The sequence below is a fragment of the Bison bison genome, unplaced genomic scaffold (assembly GCF_000754665.1).
Source record: "Bison bison bison isolate TAMUID 2011002044 unplaced genomic scaffold, Bison_UMD1.0 scf7180017862966, whole genome shotgun sequence".
NCBI lineage: Eukaryota > Metazoa > Chordata > Mammalia > Artiodactyla > Bovidae > Bison > Bison bison.
In genome coordinates, this window is record NW_011493538.1 from 104,386 (window position 1) to 118,514 (window position 14,129).

Below are 14,129 nucleotides of genomic sequence, written 5' to 3' on the forward strand. Positions count from 1 at the left end.
CAGTTTGATCTCTGGTTCCTCTACTTCTTTGAAACCCAGCTTGCACATTTGGAAATTCTCAGGTCAGGATCTGCTGAATCCTAGCTTGAATGATTTTGAGCATAATCTTACTAGCATATGAAATGAGCACAAGTGTATGGTAGTTAGAACTTGGCATTGCCCTTCTTTGGGGTTGTAATGAAAACTGACATTTTCTAGTCCTGTGACCACTGCTGAGTTTTCCAAATTTACTGACATATTGAGTGTAGCACTTTAAAAATCCTGCCAAATTTGAATCTTCATTTAAACAGGATACCCTAGTGATTCATGTTCGCATCTATGTTGGAAGAAGTGCTTGCTCAGAATAGTGTTTCTGAACTTCACTGCTGTTGACATTATGCTGGATAATTCTCTAGGGTGGGATCAGGTTTTACTTTGCAGACTGTTGAACTGCATCCCTGGCCTGAACCCACTGTCAGTGAATCGCACTTCCCCTGATATGACAATCAACAATTTATCCAGATATTGCCAAGTGTCTTCAGAAGATGAAATCATCTCTGATTGAGAAGCCTTAGCCTGGAGTGAGAGAACTATAAATATCTTGTGTTCTAATCAAAACACATACCTTACTCAGTTCATAAGTTTTGGGCCAATCACCCAAATTACAATCACTGCAAATTTAGAAGGAGGCTCATTATTGTACAATCCTCATAAGATGGACTATTGCAAAAGGTAAATGAAATAATATGTAAGATTCTAAGCTCAGCCTATGGTGTATTAAAAGATCTAAGTGGATATCTTATAATTATCAAATGTTTTATAAATAAAGGACTAAATATCAACTTTCCATATGCATTTAAAGCATGTAAATCCTATTGATGTGTTAAAGGCATTATGAAGCCTAGGATTATTTTACCCATGGTTTTATAACAAAGGCACACACTTCTCTCACTTATTGAAGAAGCAGCAGTAATTTTATGGCGATATCAGGAGTTGTGTTCCCATCACAAGCCAGTGCTTCTGAGGGCCAAGCAACCTAGTCAAGACAGGTTCCTCAGACTTCGACATGGAAGAAAACTTTGACTGAGTGTTGTAAAAAGTTTCAATGTCAGACCTCTGGGAGAGAGCAGAATTCATGGAGTAACAATAAGAATCAGATACACCTGACTTCTAACCTGTTCACCTGGGAATGGCAAATCAGCACAGAAAATTTCCATTCTGTCTAGACAAGTTTCCCTGAGGAAATGATGTGTTCAAGGGTTGGAGTAACAATGGAAAATGTGCTGAAAATATTGAGGAGATACAGAAAACATAAGTAACTATAAATATCTCCTCTGCTGCAATGTCTGAGCAGTTCTGTCTTGAACTGGAGAAGGCATGGTTTTTCATTTAGATTCCCAAGTCTGGTTTTGGTTCACTGCTTCCTAATCATCTCTTGTTTAAAGACAGAACTTCAATCAACATCATCAACCATTCAGGGAAGAATTTGGACTTTAACACAGAGACCTTCCTCTCAGACTTCCCACCCAGGTGAGCCTAAGCAAGAAATAACCACTGAAGGAGAAAGTCACAAAGAATGAAACTCAACACTATTTATCTGGGGTCACCTGAAAACCTAAGCAACTGACCCAGAGCCAAGAGATCTCCATGTTTGCTTGTTTGCTTGATTAACTTATAACAAATGTATTTAACAACTTAAAAGGAAAGTATCTATGTTTTCAGAAATACAAGAATTACAGTTGATAATTAAGTTATATGAATGCAAATCTAGTTGGAAAAGACTCAAGAAGAAATGGGAGTCATAGTGATCAGTAAAATTTGAATGCTTCCAAGCACTTTTGCAGTTGATGGGAGTAGGAAATAAACTATTTGGTTAGAAGTGATTTGTAGTGAAGTGACAGTATTTTATTTACTTTTTAATTTTTAAGATGCAATATATTGGAGCATTCATAAGGAAGATCCGGATCAACGGCTGTAGTAACTACCTGGAAATACAGTTCTTGAGACACACATGTCACAGAGTCTTTACTCAGATTTGAGTGTTCACTTGTTTAAAAATTACATTTACCATACAAACAGGCATATAGTAAAGGGGTTAACTTCGCAATTTGTTCACTACCTATGGGCTCAATATATTTGAGGGCTTCAGCTATTTACTTTCCCTACTGTAAACTGTCCATGCAAATTGTTTCACATACTGGCTTCTGAGTGTTCTATTCTTTTTCTTTCTTTCTTTCTTTTTTCTACACCCCTTCTTTTATAATTTCTTTCACCTTTGGCTAAGAAAAGGCCAGGAAACTCACTCCAACAGGTGGAAGATAGGGAGCATGAAATATATTTTAAATACCTTGACAATTCTTGTTGCTGAAACTAGAGATACAGGCAGCTTCTCTGTCCCCACTCTTCCCCTCCCAACACAAGTGTGTCAGGCACCATTTCCATGGCTCCATTTTATGGTCACTCTAAACTGCAACCACTTCCCCTACTCCAGATTCCCTATATGAGTCTCTCTTTATTCTTGTTTTTATTGCGTTCTTTCAAACAAAGGGTTATCATTTTTAAAGGAAGTTAGCTATGTAACCCACTCCAGTGTTCTTGCCTGGAGAATCCCAGGGATGGAGGAGCCTGGTATGCTGCAGTCCATGGGGTTGCACAGAGTTGGACATGACTGAAGCGGCTTAGCAGCAGCAGTTATGCACCATTTAATTCTTGTATGTGTGTTTACTGCATTTGTTGGGTTGTATGACAGTGCATAAACTGGAAGTGGTCAAAACTATCAGTTGGTCATATTTTGGCCTCCCTCCCAAAGCTTTTCAAACATAGAAATTCTTTTGCCTCCTTAGTAATAATAAACCGTCATTTATGTGAACTGCCATCTTATCCACATGTTTTTATTTAGGGCTACTTTTTGCCTTTTATGAGTAGATCTGTTTTTAAAATGTCAATAATTTGTTGCCCTTTTGTGGAACACATGCTTTTGCATTCAACTAATTTATTGCTTATTTCTTTTTCATAAACATGTTTGAATCCATTTAAATGCATTTAGGGCTTCCCTGGTGGCGCAGATGGTAAAGAATGTGCCTGCAATGTGGAAGACCTGTGTTTGATCTCTAGGTCAGGAAGATCCCCTGGAGAAGGGGATGGTTACCCAGAGTGCCACTATTTTTGCCACTGGAATTACATGGACAGAGAAGCCTGGCAGGCTACAGTACCTGGGGTAGCTAAGAGTCAGACATGATTGAGCAACTTGGAGCCTATTTTACAGAGTGAAGTAAGCCAGAAAGAAAAACACCAATACAGTATACTAACGCATATATATGGAATTTAGAAAGATGGTAAGACAACCCTGTATGGGAGACAGCAAAAGAGACACAGATGTATAGAACGGTCTTTTGGACTCTGTGGGAGAGGGAGTGGGGTATGATTTGGGAGAATGGCATTAAAACATGTATAATATCATATTTTAAAAAAAGGAAGAATTTACCTTATTTTTAGAGATTCTTCATTTAGTTTTAAGAATTAAAGTGTATAATTCAGATAAATTTTGTGTTTATTTTTTGTATTTTAAGCACTTCATGTTTCTAAATCAATTTTCTTAGAATTTGAATCAGAACTAAAAAGTGTTTCATGGATAACATAAAAATGAAAAATTCTTCATTAAAATATTACAATTAAAATCTTTAAAAATCCTCCATTTTTGTTGTAGTTTCAATACTTTCCTTTATGAATTTTTAATTTATTTCTCTTGTCAATTTTTCTAGTAGGATGTTCTACATTGATCATATAAATATATCATTCCTTTCTTTTTGGTAAAATGCTTTTTGCTTCTTTACTCTTCTGGGTATCCAGGATTGAAAGGTTCCAGGACCAAGAAAGCTTATCTTTATTACAAACAATTAATACACCCTTTAAGTCTCTTTTTTATACCTGATTTTTTTAGCTTTACAGTGCCTGTCATTATCTGATAATCATTATAATTTCTTATTTGCTTCTATTCTTCCTCCATCATTGAACTGTATGAACTATTGTATATCGGCACTGTATACTCTTTATCCAGAAGTTAGTCTTCAATTTATACTACCAAATATGACATAATTTCTCTTCAAAGTTTAGAATAAATGATTTTACGGGGAGAAGATTGAATGTGGGGTGAAGTATTCAGAGATTGCACATGGGATTACTTGAGGGAAATTTTTCATATTAAAATTATAGATATTAATATTAAATGCAAAATATGAACTGTAGAATTTCAACTATGTTTACAATGCTAATTTCTGAGAAAACTAGTCATGTTATTTTTGTTTCTTGATAGTCACATTCACCACATGGAACCAGGGAATGATACAAAAATTTTGGAATTTCTTCTTCTGGGATTTTCAGAGGAATCAGAACTGCAGCCCCTCATATTTGGTCTGTTCCTCTTCATGTACCTGATCACTGTGTTTGGAAACCTGCTCATTATCCTGGCTGTCAGCTCAGATTCCCACCTCCACACCCCCATGTACTTCTTCCTCTCCAACCTGTCTTTTGTAGACATCTGTTTTACCTCCACAACCATCCCAAAGATGCTGCAGAACATAAGGACACAGAGCAAAGTACTAACCTATGAAGGCTGCATTACCCAGATGTATTTTTTCATACTCTTTGCAGTATTGGACATGTTTCTTCTGACTGTGATGGCCTATGACCGATTTGTAGCCATCTGTCACCCCCTGCACTACATGGTCATCATGAACCCCCAGCTCTGTGGTCTGCTGGTTCTGGTGTCCTGGATGATGAGTGCCCTGAATTCCTTGTTACAAAGTGTAATGGTGTTGAGATTGTCCTTCTGTACGTACATGGAAATCCCCCACTTTTTCTGTGAAATTAATCAGTTGATTCAACTTGCCTGTTCTGACATGTTTCTTAATGAGATATTGATGTATTTTGCAGCTGCAGTATTGGGTGGTGGTTCCCTCACTGGGATTCTTTGTTCATATTCCAAGATAGTTTCTTCAATACAAAGAATCTCATCAGCTCAGGGAAAGTATAAGGCATTTTCCACCTGTGCATCTCACCTCTCAGTTGTCTCTTTATTTTATTGTACGTGTTTAGGAGTGTACCTTAGCTCTGCTGCTACCCACAGCTCACATTCAAGTGCAGTTGCCTCAGTGATGTACACAGTGGTCACACCCATGCTGAACCCCTTCATCTATAGTCTACGGAACAAAGACATAAAGAGGGCTCTGGAAAGAATCAATAGAAAGGCAGGTATAAAAGTGTTATCTGTTCTGGGACTGAAGAACTACCCATGATTGCAGGATTTAAATAAATGGAGCCAGAAATTGATATGTTTTAACCAGATTTTGGAAGGAGAACTTGTCCATTTATTTCCAGGAATTTCCTTTTATTTGAATTCAACTCATCTACACAATTTAAAGAACTCAATTTATTGAGCTTTATTATGAATAAAGTTTTGGAAATTTTTATAGAGGGTGCATGAATCTATAGAATGCTTTGGGTAGTATCAGCATTTCAATAATATTAAGTCTTCCAAGCCATAGACACCTTATATTTTTTCATCTATTTGTCTTCTTCAATTTTTCTCATCAATATCTTACAGGTTTTAGTGTAAGATATTAAGTGTACAGATTTTACTGTAAGATATTTTAGTCTTTCCTCTCATTGATTTTTATATCTACATGATCTATCTAACCCCTCTGAACAACAATTCTGAAAATTTAGAATGAGAGTTCTGATTGTATAGTCCTCATTGGATGGACTTTTTTAAAGAACAAATGGGACAATCAGACTTAGCTTTGGAGAAATCTTTGTCTCAGGACTATAAAAAGGTTCAGTGTTATAACTTTGGAATCCAGAAGAGTTCATGGAGTAGTAATAAGCATTGGATACACTTGACATCTAACTGGTGGTCTCTTGGGAACAAATCAACCCAGAAAATTTCCATTCTGTCCAGATAAGTTCCCATGGGGGAAATGTGCTTGGGGTTGGAGTAACAGTGGAAAATGTACTAATGAGAAAATAGAGTGGATATGCAGAGCTGTAAATATCTCCACTGCTGCTAGGTCTAAGCATGTTCCACTTTGAGCTGGAGAAGTCATGGTTTGTGCATTTGGATTCCTGAGTCTGGTTCAGGGATCCATACTTCGCTTCTTACTTCTTTCTTATCTGGGAACAGAGCTTCATTCTCCACCATCAACCACCTGGGGAAGTTTTGGACTTCTACCCAGAGACCTCCATCTCAACCTTTCCATCCAAGTGAGTCTTAGAGCCCAGTAGACACTTCAGGAGAAAGCCACAGAGAATGAAATCCAAGAACATTTACCTGCAGTCACTTAGAAACCCAAATACCTGGCAAAAAGCCAACAGATCTCCCTGTTTATGTGCATGGTTGATTAAATGATTTCTAATCAATTTATTTAATATGTTCAAAGAAAACTGCCAATCAGATTCAGCAGTACATGATTATTAGTGATAATTAAGTGATAAGAATGAAAATATACTTGGATGAAATTCAAGAAGAAATTGGAAGCACAATGGTCTCAGTAAAATTTGAACATTTCCAGGGAGATTTAGGGTAGGAAAATAAACTATTACATAAAGAGGAGTTTGCAGTGAAATAATGACATTGTTTTAATTTAAAAAAATTTTAAGATGGTATATGAATTTGAGCAAATTCTGGGAGACAGTGAAAGTCAGGGAAGGCTGGTGTGCTGCAGTCCGTGGAGTCACAAAGATTCAAATCAACAGCATAGCTATTACCTGGAAACTACAATTTTTCATACACATTTCACAAAATTTTCTCTTACATTGAGCATTCACTTGAAAAAAATTAAATTTAATATACAAACAGACAGATGGTAAAGAGCTTATCTTTGCAACTGTTTATTACCTGGGAGACTGGATATATTTGGAGGTTTATTAGCCACTTGCTTTATCACAAACTGTTTATGCATATTCTTTGCTTTATGCACTGGATTCAGATTGTTTTATTCTTTCCAGGTTTTTTTCTGTATCACTTCTTTTATAATAATATATTTCATCTCCAGCTCTGAGAGAAAATGCCTGGAATTACACTCCAACATGTGAATGAGGGGGAGAATGAGATGTATTTTAAATACCTTGACAAGCCTTCTATGCTGAAATAGATACCTGCAACTTCTCTCTCCCCACTCTTTCCCTCACACATAGGTGTTTCAGGTACCACTTCACCCCAAACTGCTCTAAGCTCCAACCACTTCCCCATTCTCTGTTTATTTTGGTTTTTTAATTGCATTTCTTTAAACAAAGATTTAAAAATTCTTTTAAAAAATTTTTACTCTTTGCAATCGAAATCATGTATGTAAATGTAATATATCTGTTGTTGGGTTGCATGAGAGCTTATAAGTTTGGGATGTTTAAATCTACCAATTGGTCGTATTTTATCCCCTCTCTCGCTGATTTTTTTTCAAATGTCAAAAGTTCTTATGCATCCATCAGTTCATTTCAGTTTAGTCGCTCAGTCGTGTCCAACTCTTTGTGACCCCATGGACTGCAGCATGCCAGGCTTCCCTGTCTATCACCAACTCCCAGAGCTTACTCAAACTCACGTCCATCGAATCAGTGATGCCATCTAACCATCTCATCCTCTGTTGTCCCCTTCTCCTCCTGCCTTCAGTCTTTCCCAGCATCAGGGTCTTTTCCAATGAGTCAGCTCTTCATATCAGGTGGCCAAAGTATTGGAGCTTCAGCTTCAGCATCAGTCCTTCCAATGAATATTCAGGACTGATTTCATTTATGATTGACTGGTTTGATTTTCTTGCAGTCCTTCTATGCATCCATAGAAGTAATAAACCACATGTTATATGCATTACCATATAATCTCACATGTTTTTCGTTTCTGCCACCTTTTGCCTTTTGTGAGTAGTCTATTTTAAAAAGAGCAATTATTTGCTGCCTTCTTGTGGAATATGTGCTTTTGCATACAATTAAAGATTGCTTATATGTTTTTCATAAGCATATTTTAATCCATTTATGTTTGTGTAGGTTGGAATTAAAATTTTAGATACAACTTCCTGCACTATTTTTTGAATTGCATTTTCTATTCTCTTTTAAATTTTTATGCATATTATTATATTTAAAACCTGTGTTAATGGGACTATTACTACTTTATATTTTTCTTTCAGAAGTTCATTTTATTATATCATTCTATTTTGCTTAATATCTTTATTTTGAATCCAATATATTTAATCTGGTTTTGTTTCCCTTGGTTTTCTTTTTATTTTGAAAATTAAATTTTCTAAAATATTTGTTTCTATGTAAATGCACACCATTATGAAACCATTAGAGTGAACAAACCAGGTGAGGTCTCTGCTTTGGATCTCATATTTCCATGGAGAAAGAAGAGTATAGTAAAAAATGCATGTATGACAAAAATGTCCTTAGGTATAAATCAAATGAGAAAAGAGCAAGTAAATTTTGTGGCATGGGTAGGATTTTATAGGGTATATTGTAGGGAGATCTTTGCATTTGGGACAAGAATCAGAAACAGAAGTGAAATGTGACCAATGGTTTTAGCAAAAAGAGATCTAAACTCAAAGTCCAAGAATGACAATGATACCACATAAGAAAACTGAGAGACGTGACATCCTCATCCAGTATCTTATTACCTCATTCTTTGAAATGTATGAAAATATGTGTAGTCAAATACACAGAAATAAATACAGAATAAAAATTCAGTCAAGGTTCTAATGTGAATGCCATAATGAGGCGAGTGGAGTTATAAAAGTGCAGTCAGCATGTGGTCCCTGGAGTCTGACTTCCGCACCCACGGTGCTGCCTGTTCTCTCTGCAACCGAACTCTTCCCTTGAGCTCTATTCACATTGCTTCTCACCCTTTTAAGGACTAGCCTCTCTTGTAAGTATTCTTGCATTAACTGCAATGGATAAGAAGCTTTTCAGAATGTGTCCCAGAGTAAAACACACCTTTTCCATGTGATCCAGCTTGTGTGCACAGGCAACCAAGGAATACACCTGTGCATGGGGCTTCCCAGGTGGCACTAGTGGTAAAGAACCTACCTGCCAGTGCGGGAGACAGAAGAGATATGTGTTTGATCCCGAGTTGGAAAGATCCCCTGGAGGAGGGCATGGCAATTCACTCCAGTATTCTTGCCTGGAGAATTCCATGGACAGAGGAGCCTGGGGCGCTACAGTCCATAGGGTCCCAAAGAGTCAAACACAACTGAAGTGACTTAGCACACATGCACCCATGTGTATGCACATGCACACACAAGAACAGCTGGACAAAAAGAATAAACTCCTTACATGTATTAATACAATGCACTCTATCCTTCTGTGTTTAATTTGTTATATCCTATTTTATTTTTTACAAACTATAGTCTAATACTCTAATAAATCTGAGACTCAGAATATGGAAAACACTCTTCCAGCATGCCTCCCATACCTACATTAGCATTTACCTGCTTCTTTTTCTTCCCTAATCATCGACAGTTTCTGAGGGAACATATTCTTTTATTGCTTTATGCAATATATAATTTATTTATTCAGCTATTTTTCCCAACTAAACTAAGTCTGGGGGGTTGTGGAGTATGTATGATATTGATACATGCCTCAAGGCACTCACAGTCTAGATGAAAATATTCAATTAATAAAAATCACACAATGATAACCTTTTATCTAAATTATCACTACATAAACTGTCCTTTTTCTGTGGGAATAATTTTAAAGTTCATGTAGGAGATGTCCAAAACTCCGTCTCTAAAACAGGAGATGGAGTTTTCAATACAGAGATAAGTGAAAAAAATTCCATATAGACCAGTGATTGACTCTCCAAGCAGAGGGAACAGGTGCATATATGCTCTGAAACTCGAGCCTGTGGCATCTAGTGAATCTGTGGCTCAAGTTCAAGATTCATGAGATTAAGGTGAGTAAGGGCAGCACAAGTGTAAAGTTGGTGGTTCATTCAGGGATAGTCAAGGCTGGGGTTTGAAGTTGTGGAATTTGTGGTCCATTCCTTATTGGGGAGTCACTAGTGAGAGTTAAGTCAGGGAGTTGGACAGTCAGCTTTGTAATATAGAAAGACTTCTTTAGCTTAATGTGAATATTGGATAGAGGGCCCTGTACCAGCCTGTGATAGATGGGAAAGATGATGAAAAACTGAAATAAGGCTGGGTATTGGGGACTAAGATGTGGGAAAGCAATGGAAAGATTTGAGAGGAAAAAGAGAAAAATCAGCCGAATCTCATCACCAGAGGTGATGTAAATCATTCATTTACTACCAGGAAGGAACTATTCTAAACGTTTTGCATATATAGACTAAGTCTGTCAAATATCTAATTGTGAGTACTGCTATCCCAATAATTTGAGTAATAATATTAACATTTAGAAGGTTCCAGTGGCTCTCCATGTTCAAACAGCAAATATGTGCAGATCCAAAATGTAAATCTAGAATTTCAAACTACCAAAGTTTTACAGCTGATATCACTTACGAATTCTTTTACCAAATCATTCTTTAAATCTTCCACTTTTGTTGAACTTTATTTCACTTTGTGAATTGTGGGTTTATTTGCTTTGCTCATTTTCCTGATGGGAAATCTGTCAGATATTTGATAACATAAATACATCCTTTTTTTCTTTTTTAGATAAAATGCTTTTTTGCTGCTTTGTTATTCTGGGTAACAGGGATAGAACAGGGGCTGGAATGTCACCAAAACTAAGGAAGCTTTATACTCAACACAAACTCTACAGATTACCTAAATTTATTAGAACTTTTTCCCCCTTACATGTCCTTTTCTCCCCCTCTCAGTTTTTTGAAGTGATATTTTTTTTTTCTTTGAATACTGGACATAAAATGGTCACATTAAAAAGGAGGCCCACCCATATTCACAGGTCCATGGGAGACTTAGCGACTGGAATTTAGGTACTGTTGCTACAATTTTGCAGGAAAGATAATCATTGACATGGACAAAATATTGACAGCTTGCATTGTGTCATTGTTTTCCTAATTATTGCGGCTGAGAGTGTACTGGTAGTAGCATCACTCCAGTAGGGGTGTGTGTGTGTGTGTGTGTGTGTGTGTGCCCAAGCGTGCATGTTGTGGAGCATGAACAGTTCCCAAGGCAGAAAAGGGAAACCTGAGCCCATGTATGCATACGTGTGTACTAAGCTGCTTCAGTCATGTCCTACTCTTTGTGACCCTATGAGCTGTAGCCTGCCAGGCTCCTCTGTCTATGGGATTCTCCAGGTAAGAATATTGGCGTGGGTTGCCATTCCCTTCTCCAGGGAATCTTCCTGATCCAGGGATTGAACCCGTGCCTCTTATGTCTCCTCCATTGACAGATGGATTCTTTACCACTGGCGCCACTTGGGAAGCCCGAGTCCCTGTATAAGGATCTTTGGTATGAGGTCCTTATAATATAAACCGATATATAAAAATAAATTATAAAAAAAGAAAATAAAATAATGAGGAAGGGATTGATTTCTAATCACTGGATCTCTTGGAAATAAAATTAATAAAATGCAGGTAAAAATATGGTGAACTAAGTTCCCTGTGACTTGAAGTCTCAGCTGTAGCAGAAGGACACCTCGTTCCTCCAAATTCTCTGACACTAGCATCACTCTCCATCTTGCACATCCCCCTAGATACAGTGGCTTACTTTTTAACCTTGACTTTCTGAAACAACTACTTTTCAGGTCCTTTGCCTTGGCTTTTCACTCTGACCAGCACACACTTCAACCAGATAACTTCGTGTCTCCCACCCTCTTTTCCATGAGGTCTCCAATCAAATATTTTCCACTCTAACTCAATGACTGAGTAAAAAATAATATACCTTTAACCATTTTGTTACAACTGATTTCTTTTTGTTCATTTCATCTGTCACCATCTGAAAATTTGTAAGATTTTTTTTCTTTATATTTTTTCTCCATTATTGAAGAACTGTAGAGACTACTGTACTTTTTGCCTAGACATTGGTCAGACCTCAATTGACATTCCTCAAATGTGTCACAGTAACTTTTTTTTTTTAATTTTAATTAGAGGCTAATTACTTTACAATATTGTATTGGTTTTGCCATACATCAGCATGAATCCACCACGGGTGTACACATGTTCCCAACCCTGAACCCCCCTCCCACCTCCCTCCCCATATCATCCCTCTGGGTCATCCCAGTGCACCAGCCCCAAGCATCCTGTAACTTCTTATTAAAAGTGTAGAACACCTGACCACCTGGACAAAAGGCTGGGTGCACAATAAGAAGGCACAAGAGCATGCCTTGAAGGGAAAAGTTCCATACCAAATTATGGATACTGACTTCTAATGCAAAGTATATATTGTAGAATTCAATTAGGTTTCCAATCACAATTTTTGAGAAATTTAGTCATGTTAACTTTTTTTTTTTTTCCTGGTAGCCATCTCCACCACATGGAACCAGTGAATGATACACAAATTTCAGAATTTCTTCTTCTGGGATTATCAAATGAACCAGAACTGCAGCCCCTCATATTTGGGCTTTTCCTCTCCATGTACCTGACCACTGTGTTTGGAAACCTGCTCATCATCCTGGCTGTCAGCTCAGATCCCCATCTTCACACCCCCATGTACTTCTTCCTCTCAACCTGTCCTTTGTAGACATCTGTTTCATCTCCACCACCATCCCAAAGATGCTGAATAATATACAGACACAGAGCAAAGTTATAACTTATGAAGGCTGCATCACCCAGATATACTTCTTCCTATTCTTTGCCGCACTTGAAAACTTCCTCCTGACTGTGATGGCCTAAGATAGCTTCATGGCCATCTGTCAGCCTCTCCACTACATGGTCATCATGAATCCCTGGCTCTGTGGACTGCTGGTGCTGGTGTCCTGGGTGATGAGTGCCCTGAATTTCTTAAGCCAAAGCTTAATGATGTTGTGGCTATCCTCTGTACAGATGTGGAAATCCCCCATTTTTTCTGTGAAATTAATCAAGTGGTTCAATTTGCCTTCTCAGACACATTTCTGAACAACATGGTGATGTATTTTGCAGCGGGGATGTTGGGTGGTGCTTCCCTCACTGGTATTCTTTACTCATACTCTAAGATAGTTTCCTCCATACGAGGAATGTCATCAGCCCATGGGAAGTATAAAGCATTTTCTACCTGTGCATCTCATCTCTCAATTGTTTCCTTATTTTATTGTACTATCTTAGGAGTGTACCTTAGCTCCACAGGTACCTACAGCTCACACTCAAGTGCAATCGCCTCAGTGATGTACACAGTGGTCACACCCATGCTGAACCCCTTCATCTACAGTCTCAGAAATAAAGACATAAAGGGGGCTTTGAAAAGAATCACTGGAATGTCAGTTATATAAGGTCCAATTGTCCTGGAGCTGAAGAAATACTCATGATTGTAGGGCTCAAAACCTCAGAAGCAGAAGGTGCTATTCTTCCTGTTTTTTAATTTATTTGAGTGAAGTATAGTTGATTTACAATGTAATATCATTTTTTCTACTGTACAGCAAAGTGATTGTTTTACACACACACACACACACACACATATATATATATATATACACACACACATACGTATACACACACATTATTTTTCATATTCTTTTGCATCATGGTTTTGTCACAGGTTATTGAATATATATATATATATATATACATATATATATATATATATTCCATGTCTTGGCTATTGTAAATAGTGCTGCAATGACTGTTGGGTTACATATATCTTTTCAAACTACATTATTCCTTGAATATATGCCTAGAAGTAGAATTGCTGGATCATATGCCAATTCTATTTTTACTGTTTTGAGGACCCTCCATACTGTTTTCCATAGTGACTCCAATAATTTACATGCCCATCAACAGTGCAGGAGGGTTCCCTTTTGTCCACACCCTCTCCAGTATTTTTTTCCAGTACTTTTTATTGGTAGACTTTTTAATGATGCCCATTCTGTCAGTGTAAAGTGGTACCTCACTGTTTTGATTGTTGAAGTAGAACTTTCTCCTTCTATTTATTTACTTGAATGCCCATTTCTTTGAATTCAACTCCTCTACACAATTTGTCATTCACTTTATTAAGCTTCTACTCTGTATGTTATATAGACATTTTCCCCTTTGTCCATATTCACACATGCCCAAAGTTTTTCCCCAGTTTAAA

General features: G+C 37.3%; 1 protein-coding gene and 1 pseudogene across 1 annotated transcript; both read left to right on the plus strand.

Annotated features, from left to right (window-relative positions):
- Positions 1-4,304: 4,304 nt before the first annotated feature.
- On the plus strand, positions 4,305-5,273 carry LOC104983518 (olfactory receptor 7A10-like). The gene has a single exon (XM_010832945.1). It carries the CDS (start codon positions 4,305-4,307, stop codon positions 5,271-5,273), a length of 969 nt encoding a protein of 322 aa, XP_010831247.1.
- A 7,125-nt stretch (positions 5,274-12,398) lies between these two features.
- Positions 12,399-13,329, plus strand: LOC104983520 (annotated as a pseudogene).
- Positions 13,330-14,129: the final 800 nt, after the last annotated feature.